A 27124-nucleotide genomic window follows, 5' to 3' on the forward strand; every position below is an offset into this window, starting at 1 on the left:
AAACTGTTTTTTTCTCATCCTTATACTTCCTGTTTCATGGACTGTAACGGATTTGCTTATTTAGTAATTTTAATACAGAATTTACTTTGAAATTATAATCAGACACTCCAACGCCCCCCCTAAAAAAAAAATCGGATCTGCGCGATTCAGGCGGCATCCGCCAAAAGGCACGCTGTGAATATATAAAGTTGTATATATCAGACAGCCTTTAAAGTTTGATGAAGTCAGTTTCAGGCTTTGGAGCAGGCTTTGGCAGTTTCAGGCTTTGGCAGCCCTGCATAGTCACTTGAAAATGCATCTTTGTCCACTTCGTATGGGTCAATTCCCACAATCAAGGCCAGTTTGGCTGCATACCGTTGTCGTGAGATGTCGTCTAATGTATCTATATACTTCTGTTTGCTTGATTTTGCTGACATTGATCTTTATTTTAGAAAACTGACTATATAACTTCATAAATTCGTCCGAGATAACGTAGCCAGTAGTGGCGATGGTCCGTTTTGTTTGACCCACAAGATGGCAGCTGGGGGGTGTTCCCCAGAATGCCGTGACGTCAGTGAAAACTATCTATTCCAGCTGACTATGGGCGAGAGGCGTGGTACACCCTGGACAAGTCACCAGATCATCGCAGGGTTCACACATAGATACACACAACCATTCACACCTGTAGTCAATTTAGAGCCATCAGTTAGCCTAACTTGCATGTCTTTGGACTGTGAGGGAAACCTGTAGACTGGTACCAAAATTCAAAAAAGTGCTTATTTAAGGAGTTAAAGGCATTTTTGAGACAAAGTCAGCAAACAGTCTTATTTTGTCAATTTGGGTGTGCCGAATTCAAATCTGCAATATGCCGAGCTCTATCTGACCTCTGTTGACCTCTAGAGGTCATTGAACTTTGGGCCTGTAAACGTCTCAGCTGAACCCAGTTTCTCAGCTTTCTAAGGAATGAAATGTACTAAAATGATTAATGAAGTTAGCAAATGGCCTTGTTTGTTAAATGTTTGGGAGCTGAATTCATTTTTCATTTGTAAAACGACATATGACCTCTGATAACCTCAAGGTCATTAAACTTGGCCTATAGGCCTATGCATTTAACGGCATTTTTAAACTGACTTTACTCCCCCAAAAAGAATATGAACAGACAAAAAACAAATAGAAAGGAACAAATACAACATTAAATGCCAGTCCATGTACATGTGACTTACTTTTCACAATGAGAATGCCTCGGCGATCACCTTACATAACATTGCATTACATTTAGCGGTTATTGTTTATACAAAGCAGCATACAAAATGTGGGGGCATACAGGGTATACAGGTTAATCAGGGTTAGTATATATGAGAGTTTTTTTCTTTGTTGTTTGTTTTTTGTTTTGTTTTGTTTAGTTTTAAACGGGGTAAAGCCTTTACAAAAAACAAACAACAAAGAAAAAAACTCTCATATATACTAACCCTGATTAACCTGTATACCCTGTATGCCCCCACATTTTGTATGCTGCTGAATCTGTCCTTTTTTCAGTAGCTTTGTATAAACAATAACCGCTAAATGTAATGCAATGTTATGTAAGGTGATCGCCGAGGCATTCTCATTGTGAAAAGTAAGTCACATGTACATGGACTGGCATTTAATGTTGTATTTGTTCCTTTCTATTTGTTTTTTGTCTGTTCATATTCTTTTTGGGGGAGTAAAGTCAGTTTAAAAATGCCGTTAAATGCATAGGCCTATAGGCCAAGTTTAATGACCTTGAGGTTATCAGAGGTCATATGTCGTTTTACAAATGAAGAAAAATGAATTCAGCACCCAAACATTTAACAGACAAGGCCATTTGCTAACTTCATTTATCATTTTAGTACATTTCATTCCTTAGAAAGCTGAGAAACTGGGTTCAGCTGAGACATTTACAGGCCCAAAGTTCAATGACCTCTAGAGGTCAACAGAGGTCAGATAGAGCTCGGCATATTGCAGATTTGAATTCGGCACACCCAAATTGACAAAATAAGACTGTTTGCCGACTTTGTCTCAAAAATGCCTTTGGGTATCACAATTCTGGATTTTGGTACCAGTCTATAGAGCAAACCCACTCAGACACAGGGAGAACATGCAAACTCCACACAGAAAGGCCTTCGTCAGCCACTGGGCTCAAACCCAGAACCTTCTTGCTGTGAGGCAACAATGCTAACCACTACACCACCTCCCGAAAACAAAATCTTGGCCACTAATTTTGTAACTTCAGACAACATCTTAACATGTTTTAGAGACTCATATTTAATATGTGACCTCTAGTTAACTGTTTGGTCGGAACGGGCGAAAATTTCTCTTCACTTTGAGAATTCACTTAATGCAGGCCAGTTGTATTTCAATGTCTCAATACTACTGTGACTCCAGTATGTGTTTATGCATTAAGTGTAATATTATGAATTATCTTGATGATTGGGTTCTTGTGGCCACAGTGGTCAAAGTTACTTGATTTCGCTTAATTGATGATTCTCATGAAATACTTTTCACAAGATTTTTTTTTCACAGGTATTTCTTGGTCACAAAACAGATCCCAAGCCACTTGTGGCTTAAATGCATGAACTGGTAATCACAAGAAGTTTATCTAATGGCCTCAGTATGTTCATTTGTGGTCAACCCTGATTAAAATAATAACCATCATATCACCTCAGCATCTCTACTTTATGAGTGTTTGGACAAACATGTTTTTAGTCATGGGCAGCATGGTGGTGTAGTGGTTAGCATTGTCGTCTCACAGCAAGAAGGTTCTGGGTTCGAGCCCAGTGGCTGACAGGGGTCTTTCTGTGTGGAGTTTGCATGTTCTCCCTGTGTCTGTGTGGGTTTCCTCCGGGTGCTCTGGTTTCCCCCACAGTCCAAAGACATGCAGGTTAGGCTCATTGGTGGCTCTAAGGCCAAGTTTACTTTAGACCGTATCTGTCTCGTTTTCTTCGCGGATGCACTGTCCGTTTACATTAAAATGCCGGGAAACGGGAATCCGCCAGGGTCCACGTATTCAATCCAGATCGTGTCTGGTCCGGTGCTGTGTAAACATTGAGAATACGCGGATACGCTGTGCTGAGCTCTAGCTGGCGTCGTCATTGGACAACGTCACTGTGACATCCACCTTCCTGATTCGCTGGCGTTGGTCATGTGACACGACTGTTGAAAAATGGCGCGGACTTCTGCCTTGTATCACCTTTCATTAAAGAGTATAAAAGTATGAAAATACTGCAAATACTGATCATTGTGTAGTTATGATTGTCTTTAGGCTTGCCATCCTTCCACTTGCAAGTAGTAAGTGATATGCGCTGGGATCACACACACAGCGGCTCAGTCCCGAATCACTGCTCGTGCGCTATACTCGTGCGCTCTGTGAGCTGCGCAGGGCCAGAGTGCGCACCCTCCAGAGGGCACTCGCTGTTCAGGGCGGAGTGATTTGGAGAGCAGGATGCCTGCGGAGCCGAGCGTATCCATGTATTGGTGTTGCTGTGTGCACGCGAATCGTGTATTGGTGTTGCTGTGTGCGCACTAATCGTTTTAAAAACGTTAATCTGATGATCCGCTGATACGGTCTAATGTAAACCCCACCTAAATTAACTGTAGGTGTGAATGTGACTGTGAATGGTTGTTTGTCTCTGGACCAAAAGCAACCCTAAGGAGAGTCGTTGAGGTCACATGGGTCATTGACCCTCTCAGCCATCCTGTCGGTTGTTAGGGTCACTGGAGGCTAGGAGTGAACGGTGTTAACAGCCTAGAGGGTTGTGGAACCTGGAACGACCATCACAAGAGAGCCAATGACCCACAAATCACCCTAATGATCCTCTCGGCTGCTAACACTGATCACACCTGGCTGCCAGTGACCCTAAGGGCCTCTGCATGCTCTTGCGACAAGGCTTTCGCAGATAGCTTTTCGCAGACAGTTGTAATTTATCGTTGAGCGGGGAGTAATAGGCGTGCGCAATGTTATTCACCGCCACAACGCAAGGGGGCGTGAAGTCGCGAAATCGCTAGGAGTATTTGGTGGGTGTGGTTAGTGGAGTGTTTATCCTCCGGTTACTTATAATGACTAGAACTGGAGTCGTATAGATGTCCGTACTTCCTCACTTCCTCGATCAACCGCTCTTCGTACTGCTCCATCTTCGCTCGTGTTTTTAAAAATGGCGGTAGTGAAAACAAACCAAACCGGGAAAGTAGGGAAGCGGAAGTGCGTGTACAGCGGATGTAGAGTGGACCAATCAGAGCCCTCTTGTCTGCGACGCTGTCTGCGAGGCTTCTGCGGTGGTCACAATTTTTGGGAGGTGCGCGCAGAGCGTCTGCGAAGGTGGGGGGGGCTACACAGACACCATCTGTGATGCTATCTGCGAGGACTGCGTTGTCAGCATAAATTGGCCTTAACACCTACAGGATGACTGAGAGGGTCAACAACCCATGTGACCTCAATGACTCTCCTTAGTGTTGCTTTTAGTCCACTAGAGGATAATTATCTGGAACTCCCCACTAGTCAGACAGATCTAAAGAAGCCTTTTGGATGAGAGGCGAAATGTCTTCAAGTATTTCAAGCAAGTCCAGTTGCCTTCTTTAGCACCTATGGAAGATACTGTGTGTGTGTATAGCTAGTCTTTTAACTTGATCACATACGAAGAAGATCTACATGTAGTATTCCTGTAGGATTTATAGAAGAGAAATGTGATAATTATCCGTCATAATGGTCTTATTGCTTTAGGAAAATTTGGCTTTCAAAAAATCAACAAAATTACATTACAAATCTAAATTTACAAGCTTTTATAACACCTCTTCATAGCACATTTCAAGCTACATTTCAAGTACAGATGAGTTCTTCAAGTAGAAACGCAGATAAAGGGAAATCTTTTTCTTGTGCATTGTGATGTCACATGTGGTTATGCCAAAGGAGACGGGCAAGTTAAATGTTGTGCAAGTTCCTAACAGGGAATTCAGCGTTGGATTCCTGCTCCATTGCACTTTTCCATATCATCCATCCATCCATTATCTGTAACCACTTATCCTGTGCTTATCTGATTCACACTTGAAGCAATATTGTACAAGAAAAATCAACTTTGGTTCAAAGTCAAGGTTTGGAAATGAGACACACCTCGCCCTGTAATTGTCCAATTAGTGCTTAATGCTGTAGTTACAGTGGTGCTTGAAAGTTTGTGAACCCTTTAGAATTTTCTATATTTCTGCATAAATATGACCTACAACATCATCAGATTTTCACACAAGTCCTAAAAGTAAATAAAGAGAACCCAGTTAAACAAATGAGACAAAAATATTATACTTGGTCATTTATTTATTGAAGAAAATGATCCAATATTACATATCTGTGAGTGGCAAAAGTATGTGAACCTCTAGGATGAGCAGTTAATTTGAAGGTGAAATTAGAGTCAGGTGTTTTCAATCAATGGGATGACAATCAGGTGTGAGTGGGCACCCTGTTTTATTTAAAGAACAGGGATCTATCAAAGTCTGATCTTCACAACACATGTTTGTGGAAGTGTATCATGGCACGAACAAAGGAGATTTCTGAGGACCTCAGAAAAAGTGTTGTTGATGCTCATCAGGCTGGAAAAGGTTACAAAACCATCTCTAAAGAGTTTGGACTCCACCAATCCACAGTCAGACAGATTGTGTACAAATGGAGGAAATTCAAGACCATTGTTACCTTCCCCAGGAGTGGTCGACCAACAAAGATCACTCCAAGAGCAAGGCGTGTAATTGTCGGCAAGGTCACAAAGGACCCCAGGGTAACTTCTAAGCAACTGAAGGCCTCTCCCACAATGGCTAATGTTAATGTTCATGAGTCCACCATCAGGAGAACACTAAACAACAAAGGTGTGCATGGCAGGGCTGCAAGGAGAAAGTCAATGCTCTCCAAAAAGAACATTGCTGCTTGTCTGCAGTTTGCTAAATATCACATGGACAAGCCAGAAGGCTATTGGGAAAATTTTTTGTGGATGGATGAGACCAAAATAGAACTCTTTGGTTTAAATGAGAAGCGTTATGTTTGGAGAAAGGAAAACACTGCATTCCAGCATAAGAACCTTATCCCATCTGTGAAACACGGTGGTGGTAGTATCATGGTTTGGGCCTGTTTTGCTGCATCTGGGCCAGGACGGCTTGCCATCATTGATGGAACAATGAATTCTGAATTATACCAGCGAATTCTAAAGGAAAATGTCAGGACATCTGTCCATGAACTGAATCTCAAGAGAAGGTGGGTCATGCAGCAAGGCAATGACCCTAAGCACACAAGACGTTCTACCAAAGAATGGTTAAAGAAGAATATAGTTAATGTTTTGGAATGGCCAAGTCAAAGTCCTGACCTTAATCCAATGGAAATGTTGTGGAAGGACCTGAAGCGAGCAGTTCATGTGAGGAAACCCACCAACATCCCAGAGTTGACGCTGTTCTGTACGGAGGAATGGGCTAAAATTCCTCCAGGCCGGTGTGCAGGACTGATCAACAGTTACCGCAAACGTTTAGTTGCAGTTATTGCTGCACAAGGGGGTCACACCAGATACTGAAAGCAAAGGTTCACATACTTTTGCCACTCACAGATCTGTAATATTGAATCATTTTCCTCAATAAATAAATGACCAAGTATAATATTTTTGTCTCATTTGTTTAACTGGGTTCTCTTTATCTACTTTTAGGACTTGTGTGAAAATCCGATGATGTTTTAGGTCATATTTCTGCAGAAATATAGAAAATTCTAAAGGGTTCACAAACTTTCAAGCCCCACTGTATGTCTGTGATTGGAATACTGTGATGCACAGTTTAGGTATTAAGTCCTCACTCTGCACAATTAATTCTGAATATGGGCCAAAATTCTTACATTACACATTCTGTACTTGAGGACCAGGATTTTTAAATGGCAACGTTTTATCCGAAACAGAAAGTATAAGATGTCTGTGTGGTACCGGTACCATGCATCATTTACCACTAGAACATTTCACAACCACTGATTTTGAAACCCAAAGTGTGTGGTTTTAGCTCTGCTTTTCCTGTGACCACAACACGCTCTCTGATTCTAGAACTTTCTGGACCATCGAGCAGGCTATGACTGCCAAATGCACAAAGCATCCATAAATTCTTTTTTACCTTGCCCGGGACGGAGTCCACCAGGGGGCAAGGTATTGTTTTCTTTCTTTCTTTCTTTCTTTCTTTCTTTCTTTCTTTCTTTCTTTCTTTCTTTTTTTTGTTAATGATGTTATGGGAAAATGGCTGGACCAATCTTCATGAAACTTTCTGGATAGATAGGCATTGGTCTCAAATAGAACCTCCAACATTTTGGGGGTCATCCGGTCAAGGTCAAGGTTTTTGTGGCTACTGCTTCATATAGAGGTGGAGTCATCGTGCTGTAAGAATGTAAGAGTATAACAATTGTGCAGTACAGTGTGTTCTGATTGGCCGAGAGCAGTAAGCAGTACATTGTGTTCTGATTGGCTGAGAGCAGCAGAGAATCAGAATCAGAACCATGTTTATTGGCCAAGTACCTATGTTCACGAACAAGGTCAAAATCAAGATCAAGGTCACCAAAAAAGTCAACATTGTTTTTTCACGATATCTTCCTTCACATTCATCATAAATGCTACCGGGCGAGGTTTGTTTTGCCTGGCAACACTTGTTTTTTGTGTTTTTCAGTACATCATTTCATTATTATGGAAAAAAAAAAACCAGGACACTACATTTCACTGGAGTTCCTAAACTTATTTTACTGCCACTAAAAATCTATGAAGTGTGTCGTATGATACACAGCTTCTCTCTTTTATGTTCACGTTCACTTGTATAGGCATGTGGACAGGCAGCCTTTTTTTAAAACTGTATGTCATGACACATTTTGATATTGACTTGATCTCAGTTTTAACAAGCAATTTGTACCAACAGGGCTGTTTTTCCACAGTGTTTTCCTTTTCCGGTTCTCGTTTATTCAAATTAAGCTGGCAAAATGTTTCAGAGTGATATTTCATCATGACCCCTGTTAGCTTACATGTAAAGTAAGTGCTACTGAAAGAGGAAATGGTGCTGATATGTGAAAGGAAATCAAGCTGTGTGGTTTGCCATAAATCGCCAGAATTATATTTACTCCTATCAGAACTCATAGAAAGCATGTGGTCTCAAATGGACTGTATAGTCAACTGAAAAGTGGCCCATGTGTGGTTGTGGTATGAAAGTTTATGCAGCAGAAGACTTCCTCCTGCTTTTATTACTACATTTCAAGTCCTTTAGCAGTGATTGAGCAGGGGTTTTTTTTTGTGTAATCTTCAAAAATATTACATGCTTGTTCTGGTTGTACAGACTGAAGAACCTCAAATTGTTAATGGAGGGTGACAGTGAGATTAAAATTCATATCTAAATATAGAGAAGTAATCCTGATGGAGAACAACCTTGGGGTTGTGTTCGACGACAAACTCTCCTCCTTGGCGTACATCGATGCAGTGCCCTGGACATGTAGACTCCTCCTCTACAACATCTGAAGGGTCCGCCCTTTTCTTACTACCTGCTCTACTCAGCTCTTGGTCCAAGCGCTGATCATCTCTCCCTTGGACTACTGCAACTCTCTCCTTACTGGCCTTCCAGCTTCTGCCATCAGACCCTTGCAGCTCATCCTGGTCTACAACCTCCCTCGTTCTTCCCAGGTCACCCCTCTGCTTGCCAACCTGCACTGGCTACCTATTGCAGCTTGTATCAAATTTAAGACATTGGTGCTAGCTTACCAGGCTCTTGAGGGGTTAGGGTCAGCATACCTCCAGAGATTGATCTGTCCCAACATGCCAGCCAGATCTCTACACTCTGCAACTACTGGTTGCCTGGCCCCTCCTCCTCTCAGCTCCTGCCCAGCCCACTCAAGACTGCTGTCTGTCCTGGTTCCCCATTGGTGGAATGACCTTCCCATTGAGGTCAGAACTGTTGATTCCCTGACCACCTTCAAGTGCAGACTGAAGACTCACCTCTTCAGGCTGCACCTCTCCCCTTCTTCCCTGCCCACTGTATAACTGCATTTCAGTCTAGACCACCCCAGGCTGTATACTGTCTAGCCTGGGGTTAGCCGTTTTGAGTTCTCTATTTAGTTGTACTTAATATGGTTGGTTTGTTTCCTTGGCTGTTTGAGTATTGGTATTTCAAAAAAATATTACACTTGGTAGTGTTGTCACTTGTTCAGTCATCACTAGAACTTTCTTGTCTAGAAGTTCAGCACTTTGTGGACCTGATTTTTGCACTCATTGTACATCCCTCTGGATAAAAGTGTCTGCTAAATGCCATGTGATGTAATGTAATGATGGAAGAAAGTAAAGAAAATGGACACACTCAACCAAAAGGGAATGAGTAAGAAGTCTCTGAGACATTCATTATTCCTTTGCAATTCATGCAAATGTTCTGCATGGTCTCTATTTAATTTTATCTGTAAATCATTATTGTAGTGTTGTGACCAAATCTCTTTTAATACAAGGGACTATAGAGTAACTATAAAGCCAATGCAGTAATGTCATTATGTTGCTATTCACATTGCACTGAATAAGTTATTCTATAAGGGCAACCTTGTTCCATACATAATTGAATGGTGCCACACTTTGTTGGGAACACTTTGTGCCACACTTTTGTCTGCTTTGTTCCCTTCATTCAGTTCAGTTTTATTCATACAGCGCTTTTAACACTAGAAATAAGACACAAAGCAGCTTAACAGAAACTTGAATGTTGATTTAGACACCCAATAAGGAAGTCAGAGGTGACAGAAGCAAGGAAAAACTCCTTAAGAGGACATGAGGAAGAACTCTTGTGAGGCACCACACTCAAAAGGGAACCCATCCTCCTCTGGGTGGCACTGGGTAGTGGGATTATGAATCATTTCTTTTGTAAAACTGTGTGAGTAAAATCAAATATTACTAAGCAGCAGGATTTGAGTCACAAGAGCAGAAAGCTCCAAGCACAAGTAAAGTTTATTAGATCTGACTTTCAACCATGCAGTCTTTAGAGAGCTACAGAGGTTGTTGTGCACTACAACCTGTTGCTAACTATTGGGTGAAAGTTAGCAAAGTTTCCTGTATAGACCAAATTAAATCTTGGTGTGAACTGAAACCCGACATTTGTTTAAAGACATGACTGAGATTTCAGGACAAACATCCGTGAGTACTGTGCTTACGATTGAAGCCAAGTGTTTACATAGACCTAGGCTAAAGACATTCAAACTCAATATCATGTATTTCCTGTGTTCAGTCAATTAGGATATCCTTAATTCCATAAGAGATCATTAAAAATAGGTAAGAAACAAATGTATTTCATCTTTTATTTGCTAGATCAGATCTTCATTGGGTCAGAGGTTTATATACATTATATTATACAGGTGGCTGCAAAAGTAGGTATACAGTAAGGATTATACATGAACAAGAGCAGCAGGATGACTTCTACTTTCAGCAGGATGGGGCGCCACCGCACTTCGCACTCAATGTGCGTGCGCTACTTGACAAAGAATTTCCCAACAGGTGGATTGGACGTTGGGGAGCCATTGACTGGCCACCATGTTTGCCGGATCTCATCCCTATGGACTTCTTTTTCTGGGGATGTGTAAACGATAGGGTTTTCACATGCAAGCCATGTTCTGTTGATGCCATGACTCAGTTCATATGGGAGGCTTGCCAGGAAATTGATGTTGATAAAGACATTTGTGCCAGAGTGTGCATGGGTATCCCCACTCGACTAGTGGAGTGTGTGAATGCCGGGGGCAAACAGTTTGAACATTTGAGGGATTAATATGTTTATTATTGATGTTTGTATAATCAATAAAATAACAGTTTGGGCGAACGTTTTGTTTTTCATTGCTGTATACCTACTTTTGAAAGCCTCTGTATATACAATTGCTTAACTTGAATTAAATGCATGGGGTAGCCTTCCACAAGCTTTTCACAATACTTTTTTGCTTATTCCTCCTGACCGAACTTGTGTAACCTTCCAATATTTTCACTTTGTAGCCTTTAAGCCATTCTATTACAACTTTGGAAGTATGCTGACGATCTCTATTATGCTAGAAAATCCAGTTATGACCAAGTTTTACATTTCTGGCTGATGTTTTGAGCTCTTTCTAGATCATTGTCCTTCCTCATGATGCCATATATTTTTTGAAGTTTCTGATACTATTTATTTTCTGATGTTCCAGCAGAACACAACATGATGCTTCCATGTCTATGCTTCACAGTTGGGATGGGGTTCAGACAGGTCTTGACCTCAAGACCAGTCTCAAGACCACTTTTTGAAGGTCTCAGTCTCATCTTGGAATCGGCTGCACTTTTACTTGGCCTTGTCTCAATCTCAGATTCTGGATTTTATTTCAAGACCAGTCAAGACCACAGCTGCGGTGATTTCAGTAAATTGCTGATTCATTGTCTGATTTATTTGTTAACATCGTTACTGTGATTGGATGTAAAATTTCCTGTTTCAAATAAGACCAATAAAGTGACTCATTGCTAATTTGAAATTTTTCTTCCTGTTAATGGCTGTCACCCCTCCCCACCCCCTTCACACACACTGGTCTGGTCCTCGTCTTGACTTGGTCCTGCCCTGCTTTGGTCTTGGTCTTGACTTGATCTCAACCCATCAGAGTTTTGGTCTTTTCTTGGTCTCAATATACATTGGTCTTGGTCTTGACTACAACACTAGTACTTGATGTCTCCATCTCCTTGACCATTTCCTTTGTTCTGGTCTTGGGATTGAGTTGAACCTTTTGGACCAAAGTTCATTCATCCTTGGGAGTTCATTTGTGTCTCCTTCTTGAACAATGCATCTTTTAGCTGAGTTACTTGCTGAGTTCCATGGTATCAATGGCAAAAAAGGCACTGTCTCTAAAGGTAGGACCTTTTTCAGCCACAGGTGCCCTCTTAATTATGACAACTGGCCAATTAGAAGCTTCATAAAAAACAATTAATGGAATCTTCCAGGCTGTTTTTAAAAAGGCAGTCAGCTTAGTGTATGTAAACTTATGACCAATTGGAATTATAATGTGAACAAAGTAGATGCCTTAATTGACAACATATAAAAAATGTATGATAACATGAAATGTGTGAAGCACTGGTAAAACTGGTACTTCTAAGTCTGAATATCTTTAGCCTGGGTGTATGTAGACTTTTGGTCTTAACTATTTGTGCATGAACTGCTAAGGGAATTGTCATCATCGTCACTGCCGAACCCAATCCGGGCTTGAGGCAAACCATATTTAGTTGACTTGGCCAGAATTGCAGCATTAGGGTGGCCAGTTCCTTTTCTGCACACTCACAAACACATTTGTGCTAATAGAAGAAACCTTTATTTGTCACATGCACACTTCAAGCACAGTGGAATTCATCCTCTGCATTTAACCCATCTGAAGCAGTGAACACACGCACACACACCCAGAGCAGTGGGCAGCCACAATAGAGCACCCGGGTAGCAGTCAGGGGTCAGGTACCTTGCTCAAGGGCACTTCGGCCCAAGGCCACCCCACATTAACCTAACTGCATGTCTTTGGATTGTGGGGGAAAACAGAGCACCCGGATGAAACCCACGCAGACATGGGGAGAACATGCAAACTCCACACAGAAAGGCCCTCACCGGCCACTGGGTTCGAACCCAGAACCTTCTTGCTGTGAGGCGACCGTGCTAACCACTACACCACCAATGCGCAATTTAGAGTAGCCAGTTAACCTAACCTGGTGACTTGTCCTGACTCTTGCCTCTGGGATAGGCTCCAGCTTACCTGTGACCCTGTACAGGATAAGCGGCTACAGATAATAGATGGATGGACAGTTAACAACTGCATGTCTTTGGACTTTGAAGCAAACTGGAGCACCCGGAGGAAACCCACGCAGACATGGGGAGAACATGTAAATTCCACAAAGAAAGGCCCCCATCAGCCGCTGGGCTCAAACCCAGAAACTTCTTGCTGTGAGGTGACAGTGCTAACCACTACACCACTGTGCGGCCCCCCGAATGTACCATTTCAGCAAAAGTCACATCTGCGAACTCCATTTCCCAAAAATCTTCAACCAAGTCACATGCTTTTTCATGCAGTTCACTAACTTGTTCTAATGTCCCTCGTTTGAAATCTTCCCCCTTAGCAATCCACGTTATGCTACCAAGCCTTTTTGTTACTTCTTCTTTTCTATATCAATGTACAGTATATTGTTTTTAAGTTAAATCTGTTTGCTGAGCTTCATACTTTGCCTGTCTATCCACTTCGATTTTGATTTGATTCACACATAGTTTTTAGACACTTCACATGTTAGGTTTCAGACGTTAATTTTTCCACATGTACGGTATGTGGTTTCATGTAGGGTGTGTATGTCATTTGCATCTGAACCCTGTCTGTCTGACCGAGACACTTTGCATAGTGATCAAACTGACTTGTTGCTTATATCCTTTAGAAAATATGTACAGTTTCATGAAACATGTTGCACCAAAACACGCCTTACCTGAGACTGAAAGGGGCACAGTGCAGTTTTGAGGTTGTCACCTCGAAATGCTGATCTGGCACGTGAGCACTTTGCTTTCCTGGAAGTGTTTTGTGCTTGGTGGAAGTGCTTGCAGACAGTATGGGTGTACATCAGCTGAGGTGTGATGAGACGGAAAAAAAAAAAAAAACACCACGCTACAGATGTTGGCGTGCTCCCTGTGTGAAATATGTTCATCTAGCACTCACATTTTACCATGTAGCATTGAGTCTGGGAGTCTGCAGTCTTATGTACATATCTTTAGATATATTTTCTATGGCTTATGAATCATTGTGAACAACATTTAATGCAAATATGAACTCCTTACTCATGTCTGTGTCAGACATTTTCAAACCAATTTCATTTTGAGTATATGGCTAGAGATAATGAGATGAGACTATGGTTTAATGATGTACTGTATTAGAGGAAACAACCTGAAGGCCACCAAAACAAGTGAAAATCAAATAAATGACCAGTATCCCCATCCTTCCACTCAAAATAATGCTTGCTGTTTCTTTTATGTCCACACAGCTCTGAAAAAATCAAATTTGTGTCAAATTAAGGCAGAAAATCCTATTTCTGGCACTTCAACCTAGTAATGTGAATGTGATTAAATTAGAGCTTAATGGAATGAGACCTGCAATGATCTGGCAACTTGTCCAGGGTGTACCCTGCCTCTCGCCCATAGTCAGCTGGAATAGGCTCCAGCTTGCTCACGACCCTGCATAGGATACGCGGTTACGGATAATGGATGGATGGATTATTGGACTGATTGTTACCAGTTTGCAAATGTTGATGGTAACTTCTTGATGAATGCAAATATAAAGTTTGGTGTTCCACAACGCTCTATTCTAGGCCCAATGCTTTTTCTCCTTAGTGCCTCTGGGTACAATTATTCATAAAAATGGTATTAGGTACAGGGCGGCACGGTGGTGTAGTGGTTAGCGCTGTCGCCTCACAGCAAGAAGGTCCTGGGTTTGAGCCCAGTGGCTGGCGAGGGCCTTTCTGTGTGTAGTTTGCATATTCTTCCCGTGTCTGCGTGGGATTCCTCCAGGTGCTCTGGTTTTCCCCACAGTCCAAAGACATGCAGGTTAGGTTAATTGGTTGCCCTAAATTGACCGTAGGTGTGAATGTGAGTGTGAATGGTTGTTTGTCTCTGTGTCAGCCCTGTGATGATCTGGCGACTTGTTCAGGGTGTACCCCGCCTCTTGCCCGTAGTCAGCTGGGATAGGCTCCAGCTTGCCTGTGACCCTGCACAGGATAAGCGGCTACAGATAATGGATGAATGGATGGATGGTACTACAGTGGTGCTTGAAAGTTTGTGAACCCTTTAGAATTTTTTATATTTCTGCATAAATATGACCTAAAACATCATCAGATTTTCACACAAGTCCTAAAAGTAGATAAAGAGAACCCAGTTAAACAAATGAGACAAAAATATTGTACTTGGCCATTTATATATTGAGGAAAGTGATCCAATATTACATATCTGTGAGTGGCAAAAGTATGTGAACCTCTAGGATTAGCAGTTAATTTGAAGGTGAAATTAGAGTCGGGTGTTTTCAATCAATGGGATGACAATCAGGTGTGAGTGGGCACCCTGTTTTATTTCAAGAACAGGGATCTATCAAAGTCTGATCTTCACAACACATGTTTGTGGAAGTGTATCATGGCACAAACAAAGGAGATTTCTGAGGAGCTCAGAAAAAGTGTTGTTGATGCTCATCAGGCTGGAAAAGGTTACAAAACCATCTCTAAAGAGTTTGGACTCCACCAATCCACAGTCAGACAGATTGTGTACAAATGGAGGAAATTCAAGACCATTGTTACCCTCCCAAGGCGTGGTTGACCATTAAAGATCACTCCAAGAGCAAGGCGTGTAATAGTCGGTGAGGTCACAAAGGACCCCAGGGTAACTTCTAAGCAACTGAAGGCCTCTCTCACATTGGCTAATGTTAATGTTCATGAGTCCACCATCAGGAGAACACTGAACAACAATGGTGTGCATGGCAGGGTTGCAAGGAGAAAGCCACTGCTCTCCAAAAAGAACATTGCTGCTCGTCTGCAGTTTGCTAAAGATCATGTGGACAAGCCAAAAGGCTATTGGAAAAATGTTTTGTGAACGGATGAGTCCAAAGTAGAACTTTTTGGTTTAAATGAGAAGTGTTATGTTTGGAGAAAGAAAAAACACTGCATTCCAGCATAAGAACCTTATCCCATCTGTGAAACATGGTGGTGGTAGTATCATGGTTTAGGCCTGTTTTGCTGCATCTGGGCCAGGACGGCTTGCCATCATTGATGGAACAATGAATTGTGATTATACCAGCAAATTCTAAAGGAAAATGTCAGGACATTTGTCCATGAACTGAATCTCAAGAGAAGGTGGGTCATGCAGCAAGACAACGACCCTAAGCACACAAGTCGTTCTACCAAAGAATGGTTAAAGAAGAATAAAGTTAATGTTTTGGAATGGCCAAGTCAAAGTCCAGACCTTAATCCAATCGAAATGCTGTGGAAGGACCTGAAGCGAGCAGTTCATGTGAGGAAACCCACCAACATCCCAGAGTTGAAGCTGTTCTGTACGGAGGAACGGGTTAAAATTCCTCCAAGCCGGTGTGCAGGACTGATCAAGTTACCGGAAATGTTTAGTTGCAGTTATTGCTGCACAAGGGGGTCACACCAGATACTGAAAGCAAAGCTTCACATACTTTTGCCACTCACAGATATGTAATATTGGATCATTTTCCTTAATAAATAAATGACCAAGTATAATATTTTTTGTCTCATTTGTTTAACTGGGTTCTCTTTATCTACTTTTAGGACTTGTGTGAAAATCTGATGATGTTTTAGGTCATATTTATGCAGAAATATAGAAAATTCTAAAGGGTTCACAAACTTTCAAGCACAACTGTAGGTACAGCTGCTATGCTGAAGACACAAAGTTGCATGTTTCAATAACTGTTAAAATAAATTACATTAACATGTACAATGCACTAAAACCCATTTAAGAACTGACTAAAACGTTTTGGTCAGAATTGTGGTCTGACTTGTTTAAAACAAATGTTTAGGATAACTGGAATTAATCCACAGAAACATTTGTAACAGGTTCCCTGACAGAAAGCTAGATACCCTGGTTTGGGGAAGCCATGGCCTGAAGGTTAAAGAAGCAGCTTTGGGACCAAAACATCACTAGTTTGAAACCCTAGACCAGCCGGAATGGTTGAAGTGCCCTTGAGCAAGGCACCTAACCTCCAGCTGCTCCTCAGGCTGCTCTGGGTACGTTGTATGTTGCTCTGGATAAGAGCATTTGCTAAATGCCTGTAATGTAGTGTAATATTCCTGAGAGATATGTGATAACTTTGGCAATCACATTCCACAGTACAGATGTGCAGCAGGTCCAGGCCAAACAGCTTGTTTACAAATGGATCACATTTATAGGGGAAATGGTTCTGTTTATACATGAAACACTTGAAATGCAAGATACATATCAGCATTGATCACTCTCATTAAATCAGTCTCTTTGAATATCCTCGTTTAAAGTAACCAAGCTCAACAACCTTTAAATAATTCAAAATTATTAAAACCTCCATTTTAGTGAAAAACAATAATCATCAGTGACTTGGTTTCTGAAGACCTAGTTCTGATACGTTTTTTTTTATATTAAAGCAATAACAACAATAAGGCAATGATGTTCAATAATATAGCATTTATTGAAATAGAAAAGGGGTGGTGCAGTGGTTAGTACTGTCACTTCATAGCAAGAAGGTTCTGGGTTTGAACATTGTGGCTGACTGGGGCTTTTCTGCGTGGAGTTTGCATGTTTTCCCCATGCCTACGTGGGTTTCCTCCCACAGTCAAAGACATGTGGATTAGGTCAATTATCTACTCTAAATTGTGCGGTTGTTCATCTCAGCGTTAACCCTACAATTAATTGCTGATCTGCCCAAGATGTACCCCTGAATTCAGCTGGGATTGGCTCCAGCTTCCCCTGCGACCCTGATGGATAAGCATATAGATAATGGATGGATGAAATCGAAAAGAATAAACACCAATTAACTCTGAACCAAATTCTAAATTGGGACAGACAAAAAAAGAGTTGCATGAGAGAGAAAGAGAGAGAGAGAGAGAGACGGGAAAGGAATATGTGTGTGGGAGGGAAAGAGAGAGCATGTGCACCTGTGTGCGTGGATGTGTGCTGCTCTACTCTAGAGCTAGCGTGTCCATGTGTGCACTCACACAAGCTTATAAAAGTACTTTAAAGAATTGTAAAAGTATTTTAATAAAGGTGCAACCCATATCTGTGTATGCATGGCACCTACACATTGTATTGCAGTATACTACAGCATTCTGGCGAACATTGTATGTTATAGCATAAAATACTTGAGTAAATATTACACTCTCAATTTTTGCCAATGTTTTGGTTCAGTTTGTTATATTTACACTACCGTTCAAAAGTTTGGGGTCACTTTGAAATGTCCTTATTTTTGAAAGAAAAGCACTGTTCTTTTCAATGAAGATCACTTTAAACTAATCAGAAATCCACTCTATACATTGCTAATGTGGTAAATGACTATTCTAGCTGCAAATGTCTGGTTTTTGGTGCAATATCTCCATAGGTGTATAGAGGCCAGGCCCGTTTCAAGCTATTTGGGGGCCCTAGGCAAAGGGGGATCTGGGGCCCATAATTATCCCCCCCTCGACGAAAGGCCTTATGGCCGCCTACCCACTGAAGACTTAATAAATAAACATCACACATATTGTAATCATTCTTACGATTTTTACTTCATAAATGAACTCTTTACATTATTATACAACCCCGATTCCAAAAAAGTTGGGACAAAGTACAAATTGTAAATAAAAACAGAATGCAATAATTTTCAAATCTCAAAAACTGATATTGTATTCACAATAGAACATAGACAACATATCAAATGTCGAAAGTGAGACATTTTGAAATTTCATGCCAAATATTGGCTCATTTGAAATTTCATGACAGCAACACATCTCAAAAATGTTGGGACAGGGGCAATAAGAGGCTGGAAAAGTTAAAGGGACAAAAAAGGAACAGCTGGAGGACCAAACTGCAACTCATTAGGTCAATTGGCAATAGGTCATTAACATGACTGGGTATACAAAGAGCATCTTGGAGTGGCAGCGGCTCTCAGAAGTAAAGATGGGAAGAGGATCACCAATCCCCCTAATTCTGCGCCGACAAATAGTGGAGCAATATCAGAAAGGAGTTCGACAGTGTAAAATTGCAAAGAGTTTGAACATATCATCATCTACAGTGCATAATATCATCAAAAGATTCAGAGAATCTGGAAGAATCTCTGTGCGTAAGGGTCAAGGCCGGAAAACCATACTGGGTGCCCGTGATCTTCGGGCCCTTAGACGGCACTGCATCACATACAGGCATGCTTCTGTATTGGAAATCACAAAATGGGCTCAGGAATATTTCCAGAGAACATTGTCTGTGAACACAATTCACCGTGCCATCCGCCGTTGCCAGCTAAAACTCTATAGTTCAAAGAAGAAGCCGTATCTAAACATGATCCAGAAGCGCAGACGTCTTCTCTGGGCCAAGGCTCATTTAAAATGGACTGTGGCAAAGTGGAAAACTGTTCTGTGGTCAGACGAATCAAAATTTGAAGTTCTTTATGGAAATCAGGGACACCGTGTCATTCGGACTAAAGAGGAGAAGGATGACCCAAGTTGTTCTCAGCGCTCAGTTCAGAAGCCTGCATCTCTGATGGTATGGGGTTGCATTAGTCCGTGTGGCATGGGCAGCTTACACATCTGGAAAGACACCATCAATGCTGAAAGGTATATCCAGGTTCTAGAGCAACATATGCTCCCATCCAGACGACGTCTCTTTCAGGGAAGACCTTGCATTTTCCAACATGACAATGCCAAACCACATACTGCATCAATTACAGCATCATGGCTGCGTAGAAGAAGGGTCCGGGTACTGAACTGGCCAGCCTGCAGTCCAGATCTTTCACCCATAGAAAACATTTGGCGCATCATAAAACGGAAGATACGACAAAAAAGACCTAAGACAGTTGAGCAACTAGAATCCTACATTAGACAAGAATGGGTTAACATTCCTATCCCTAAACTTGAGCAACTTGTCTCCTCAGTCCCCAGACGTTTACAGACTGTTGTAAAGAGAAAAGGGGATGTCTCACAGTGGGAAACATGGCCTTGTCCCAACTTTTTTGAGATGTGTTGTTGTCATGAAATTTAAAATCACCTAATTTTTCTCTTTAAATGATACATTTTCTCAGTTTAAACATTTGATATGTCATCTATGTTCTATTCTGAATAAAATATGGAATTTTGAAACTTCCACATCATTGCATTCCATTTTTATTTACAATTTGTTCTTTGTCCCAACTTTTTTGGAATCGGGGTTGTAAATAATCATTAAACACAAGAATAGACAAAATACACACACACACACACACACACACACACACACACACACACATATATATATATATATATAAATCAAATGTGAAAATAAGACAAAGTAATATAAAATGTGCAAATAACACAACACTAAATATTTACAGTATATACATAAGTAGAAATAACTTCAAATGGTGATTAAATGATTACAAACATGAATAAGAATCTTAATAAGAACCAGCACACACAGAAAAGTGCAAAAGGTATAGAAAAACACATAAAAATTTAAGAATACACAACTAGAATCATGGGCAAAATGTCTAAAACTGCTGCTTGCGGGATTTGGCTTCAGTAAAGGCAGTTATAAACACTGTCTACAAGATAACTACCATTAACGTAAGCTAGCTACCAAATTTGCTTGTCGACCCGCTTGGTATTAATGAGTGTGTACATTCTCACTTACCAGTGTCTTGTTTTTTTCTGTCTTCCTCTTCCCTTTTCTTCTTTCTCTTCTGGCTCCCTGAGGGGTAATTTCGCTTCATATTTGATTTTGGTTTGGGTTTTTTTGCCGCGGAGCTCTGCAATCACTTGACTGTATGAAGATGGGCATTGAGGGGTTGACAACAGACTGTCATTGCACTTTTCGGCCAAAGCATGTAGGGAGGCGCTGTTGTGCATTAGGGGGCCCCCCTTGGAACTAGGGTATTTCAACAAGTGTCATTAGGCGCTGCGCTGCCACGCTCAAAAAGTTGTCATTGCTATTGAATACATAACCAGTCGTTCGGCAGTGGGGGCCCTTCGAGGGCTGGGGCCCTAGGCAATTGCCAAGTCTGCCTACCTTGTTGCAACGGGTCTGATAGAGGCCCATTTCCAGCAACTATCACTCCAGTGTTCTAATGGTACAATGTGTTTGCTCATTGCCTCAGAAGGCTAATGGATGATTAGAAAACCCTTGTACGATCATGTTAGCACAGCTGAAAACAGTTGAGCTCTTTAGAGAAGCTATAAAACTGACCTTCCTTTGAGCAGATTGAGTTTCTGGAGCATCACATTTGTGGGGTCGATTAAATGCTCAAAATGGCCAGAAAAATGTCTTGACTATATTTTCTATTCATTTTACAACTTATGGTGGGAAATAAAAGTGTGACTTTTCATGGAAAACACAAAATTGTCTGGGTGACCCCAAACTTTTGAACGGTAGTGTATATTTACTGCTATCTGAAACACAGCTACCAAAGAATTCATTGACAAACAATGCCATAAGATGGATTAGCTTGGCATCAGATGGGTGAATGGTTCATAAAGAGTGGTTAGCACTGTTGCCTCACAGCAAGAAGGTTCTGGGTTCAAGCCCAGCGGTCAGTGGGGGCTTTTCTGTGTGGAGTTTGTATGTTCTCCCCGTGTCTGTGTGGGTTCCCTCCGGGTGATCTGGTTTCCCCCATAGTCCAAAGACATGCAGTTAGGTTAACATGGAGCAGCCATGGCCTGAGGTTGGGCTGAAATGCCCTTGAGCGAGGCACTTAACCCCCAACTGCTCCCTGGGTGCTGTAGCATAGCTGCCCACTGCTCTGGGTATGTGTGTGTGTGTGCTCATTACTCACTTGTGTGTACATGTGTGTGTTCACTGCCTCAGATGGGTAAATGCAGATGATGAATTTCACTGTACCTAAGTCTGTGTTTGAATGTATGTGTGACAAATAAAGGCTTCCTGTTCTTGTTGTTCTTTTTACCATCACCGAGCTCATGATCATTACCATTTAGCTTTTGACCATTTAGCTAATGAACATAGTAGAGAGAAATAGTTGCTCCTAAATGCTGCACTGAAGGTAACATAGGTGCTGCCTAAAAGCAGAGCTCCCGATGAATGTCAAATGTGTTAGTAAAAAATCCCACATTATTAAAAAAAAAAAAAACAACAACAACACCTAACCACTGGATCAAAACCCCCATCCATCCATTATCCATAACCACTTATCCTGTGCAGAGTCACAGGCAAGCTGGAGCCTATCCCAGCTGACTATGGGTGAGAGGCGGGGTACACCCTAGACAAGTCGCCAGGGCTGACACACAGAGACAAACAACCATTCGCACTCACATTCACACCTACAGTCAATTTAGAGTCACCAGTTAGCCTAACCTGCATGTCTTTGGACTGTGGGGAAACTGGAGCACCCAGAGGAAACCCACGCAGACACGGGGAGAACATGCAAACTCTGCACAGAAAGGCCCCCTGTCAGCCATTGGACTTGAACCCCAGAACTTTCTTGCTGTGAGGTGACAGTGCTAACCACTACACTACTGTGCCACCCTTGGATAAAAATCCCTTTGAAAATAAAGGTACAAATACAAATAATATACATTTAGGCACTGCCTGAAAGTGGAGCTTCCGATGAGTGTAAAATGTGTTAGTAAATAATCCTACACTACTTTTGGAAAAGCAAATTAAACATAAGTGCTGGATAGAAACCCATGTATCTTATGTAAATAAAGATACAAATTTCATTGTCCGGTGGTCAAGTTTTCGTGAGATACGTTACCTTGCACTTATGATCAGGTTCCCTGTGGTGGTACACACTCATCATTTGTATGGATATTGTACAGTCGCAAAAGCCATCAAAAACCACGTTGATGCATTACCAGATTCTCTCAAGTATGGAGCTTCAATCCATTATAATTCTGCATTATTAACTTTTTAACCTTCATCCTACCAGCCAATTTTACATACACAAACTACCAGGCAGGGTCCGTATAGACCCCAGGAGGGAATACCTTGAAATCAATGCAGTAAGAACCAATTCAATGCAGCAAACAGACATAACTTTATTGAAGAACAAAATCCATCTTCTGGCATACCTGTTTGTCTCACGAACTATAGTACAATATCAATCATCTCAAGTGTCATATACAAAAGAAAGGCCTCTTCAATACTTGCACATTCAGCTTCATTAGTGACACCAGGTCGGTTCCTAATGATGTCTTGAGCCTGTCGACGTCCACCTGGAGGAGGTGCCTATTGCCATACAGTCCCATTTCTTCCTTGTAGTACACCTTGCTGGTTATTCTGTTAGTCTTGATCCAATGGATGAGCAACTTGAGCAGGTTCATCACCTGGATGTTCCCCTTCAGCATCCCCTTGTGGCTGGGCTTGTCCCCTACCTCGTCCTTGCCCTCTACCATGGCCACGGCCTCTACCGAGGCCTCTACCACGCCCTCGGCCTCTTCCAGGGCCTCTGTTTGGAGCAGCTGCAGCACCATGGTTCCCTATTTCTTCTGGATTTTGATCAATGGGTCTGTTTTCATCTGCATGTACTTGCTGTTGAACTACTACTTCAGTGTCACTTAGATCTGAGGCTTCAGAGATGTGATCTGCCTCAGATCCCGATAAGTCACTAAATTCACTGTCCTCAGAGTCATTGTTTGTGTTCAGAATCTGCCTTAAGGCCTCTGCTGCTGTGTATCTAGCTTGTCTTTGTCTGTTAGCCATTATGAATCTGACACAACCAAAAAGAAGTTAACTTTCAGTGTGCTATTCAATTATAAAATGAAAGACAGATAAATTTTACTCTGGGGTCTGGTTGGACCCCAGTAACAAATTAGTTATACCTTCACAATGCAAAAAGCTGATCTTTAGTGTTTTAATTAAGCCATAAATTCCGACAAATTCATAAAACGGTGAGGCAGTATGTCACATATTTTTAAAATGGCAAACAAATATATAGGTGCGGGGTCCAGATGGACCCCACTTGGTAGGATGAAGGTTAACAAGCTTGTGGTTTTACTTGCTTGTTTTTACTGTAGATAATTTGGTTTCATTGATGTGAGTTTGAAGCACTTCTGAGTTGGGTTTATGTCACACTCAGCCTGCACCAATGTGTAATGTGTGTTGGCTGTCCATTGCTAGCGATGATGACCACTTCATTAGGATGCGCATAAACGCAGATGGACTGCGAGGCCTGCATCAGAGCATACCAGACTTATTCTCCTTTCCTAATGAAGCACCTTGCACAGTAAGGTAAGACAAACGATGTCATGCCCCCATTGTGTTGTCTCTCTGGACCTCCAGACCTGATTCCAAGTGGTGCACAAAAGTGCCACAGACCTCACGGATATGGAAGTTGCCCCACAGTGACAACTGACTTGCCGAGTGATGCCATCTGTTGGCCATTTGAGTGGCTTTTCCACATGCCATCAGGTGGTGTACCATTGACCCTGTTGGGTTCATCTGCCACACTGCACCGAAAAGCGCCCTGCTGCCAGCGCCTTATTGGTGATGTACTATTTAACTCATAGCTGGAACGCAGGCAGGTGTTACCACTCCGGGTCAGAGCGGACCTGGGAACAATGGTGATTAAGGGGTAACTCCACTTTTCCCAATACTCAAGTCTTCCTGGACCTGAGACTCACCACCGGTTGCAGTTTAAAGTCACACCCAGGACTAAGAATGTCAGTATAATGCATTATGGATAGAAATAGAAATACTCTATTATATATATTGTAAGCCTGCACCAATAGACCAGTGTTAACTGTATACTTTGTTAACCTGTAAAGGAAAAAAAAAAACACTGGGTTGGTTCTTTTATGTGGATCTGGAGCAGCACTACATTTGGCCTTAACGTGAAGCAGTGTATTCCAACAGGCTTGATCTGTCACATGTCATTTTTTTTATGCCAAGTTGACAAGTTTAAACTCTTTCATGGGCTATATAATCTCAGTTCCCATTTCTGCAGCTTCTTCATGCTGATTTTAAGTGCAATCCTCTCTCAGAGACGTTTGTATGAGGAAAGGGGACACTTTGAATGCTACCTCGTGCACAATTCACAAACTGCATGCAACTTTCATTAAAACCAAAATGGGTGCAAACACCTTCATACATGAGTTTGCACTTCAGTCCTTCCTTCATGTTCACTGCTTATTAAGGGGTTTTTCTTGCTGCAATCACTTTCTCATTGGAAAGCTAAATGAACATCTGGATTCCTGTAAAACTGCTGTGTGCATTGTTTAAAAGCTCGAGAGAAATTGAACAGTTAAAATGAACATATAAATATAACACAGGCAGCAATGATAATGCAGTGCCAAAGTGCTAAAAGCCCATGCAGATACAGTTCTTCTGAACTGGTGAAGACACTTTTATAATTCTGAATTTCTATACCTGCTCCATCCATGGCAGTGAGCAGGACATCTGGTCGAGCTGTGTCTATAAGGTGTGTCAATATCACCTCATTATTTCTCTAAATCTGTTGGCAATACTCTCTCTCTCTCTCTCTCTCTCTCTCTCTCTCTCTCAGAATCACTACGGTACATGCCCTGAAAGTGTGAAATGCTTTTGTTTGACATTCTTTTTTATTTCAACACAAAGGTTTTCATTACAAAAGATATTATGAGCAATACCATGAGTGAAAAGTAGAATCGTGGAAATCTTTACGTAAATTTCATGAACAGAAGAAACATAAACAAATTGTTCTCTTTATATCATGGTGGAAAACCTTCACTGAGCCGAAACTGGAAAGTTCCACTGTAAATGCATTAACGGTTGTCCAGGATTAGTAATCAGAACGCTATTCTCTGTTCTACACGTGACATGTACTATCAGCTCTTATGACTGCATGTCTCTGTTCCTCCATCTTAAACTATAGATGAGGCACCAGCTCAACTGCTCATATTTTCTTCCAGTGATTACACAAACAGAATCATCAATTTCCGTTTAAAGTTTAAAAAAAACCAACAACCTATGTGTGTGTGGAACAAAAAAAAAAAAATGTTCTGATGATGGAAAATTTTGTAACAGTTCAACAGCATGTTTTTGGCAAAAAAAAAAAAAGATGAAGAATAATAAATGCTTTTAAAAATATAGGAAACATTAAAAATGTAGAGTTGAGTTTATATATACAGTTGTGGTCAGAAGTTTACATACAGTGACATGAATGATATCTTGGATATGAATGTCATGGCAATATTTGGGCTTTCAGTAATTTCTTTGAACTGTTCTTTTTCTGTGGCAGAATGATTGTACAGCACACAGCTTTAATTAAAAAAAAACACTGGAATTTGGTGCACAAGTTTTAATTTTCTTTGGGTTTTCTGAAATCAACACAGGGTCAAAATTATACATACAGTGTCAAAAATCGGCATACACTCACTTAGATTATTAATTCAGAGGTGCTGACAATTCCAAAATGTCACTTATCTTGCCAAGGCCGAGGTCTCTTAACTTCCTGTTAGTGATCATGATTGACTACAGCTGGTCGCTTCTCTGTGCCTTCATAAAAAGGGTTTGTTTACAGCACTCACTGGATTGACCAACACACAATAAAATGGGAAAGTCCAAGGAGCTCAGTGCAGATCTGAGAAAGAGGATCACAGATATACACAACTCCGGAATGTCTCTTGGAGCCATTTCTAAACAATTGCAAATTCCAAGATCAGTTCAAACAACTGTATTCAAGTTATGGTAAGGTGTAGTCTCTTTGCCAAGCCATTTTGCTTCAAGAAAACCCAAATTGTCACCCTCAGCTGAAAGGAAATTGGTTTGGATGGTCAAGAACAACCTAGAAACCATCATGGCACAGCTCTGCCATGAATTGGAAGCTGATGGATCACTGTCTACAGTTCAGTGAGTTTTACATCACCATGGACTAAGAAGCTGCTATCCAAGAAATAACCCCCTACTCCAAAATTGACACCTTCAAGCTTAACTAAAGTTTGAAGCTGACCACACGGACAAAGAAAAAGCCTTCTGGAGGAAAGTTGTATGGTCAGATGTGACAAAGATTGAGTTGTTTGGCCACAGTGACCACCATGTACAGAGGGACACTGTACCAGCTGGTGGTGGTGGTAGGATCATCATGCTCTGGGGCTGTTTTGCTGCCAGTGGAACTGGTTCATTGCACAAAGTGGATGGAATAATGAAGAAGGAGGACTACCTCAGAATTCTTCAGCATAAACCATCAGAAACTTGAACATGACTTGGGAGTTACAGCAGGACAATGAATCCAAACATGCATTAGAGCTGCTTGTGGAGGATAAAGCAGGCTAACATTAAGCTTAAAACAAGTCCTGACTTCAACCCTATTGAAAATACTATATGGACTGTGCTTATACAGTGATGCTTGAAAGTTTGTGAAGCCTTTAAAATTTTCTATATTTCTGCATAAATATGACCTAAAACATCATCAGATTTTGACACAAGTCCTAAGAGTAGAAAAAGAGAAACCAGTTAAACAAATGAGATAAAAAATATTATCCTTGGT

At 41.3% G+C, this 27124-nt stretch overlaps 1 protein-coding gene across 1 annotated transcript in view; it reads right to left on the reverse strand.

Moving 5' to 3' along the window:
- LOC132892206 (uncharacterized) overlaps window positions 1-23132 on the reverse strand; it is a 57303-nt gene extending 34171 nt beyond the window's left edge. Inside the window, exons 1-2 of the mRNA XM_060930600.1 lie at window positions 22806-23132; window positions 13449-13485 (exon numbers count right to left, since the gene is read on the reverse strand). Coding sequence (XP_060786583.1) covers window positions 13449-13485; window positions 22806-23132 — 364 coding nt within the window. The remainder of the gene's footprint in view (window positions 1-13448; window positions 13486-22805) is intronic.
- Window positions 23133-27124: the final 3992 nt, after the last annotated feature.

The sequence above is a fragment of the Neoarius graeffei genome, chromosome 9, assembly GCF_027579695.1.
Source record: "Neoarius graeffei isolate fNeoGra1 chromosome 9, fNeoGra1.pri, whole genome shotgun sequence".
In the NCBI taxonomy this organism is placed as follows: domain Eukaryota; kingdom Metazoa; phylum Chordata; class Actinopteri; order Siluriformes; family Ariidae; genus Neoarius; species Neoarius graeffei.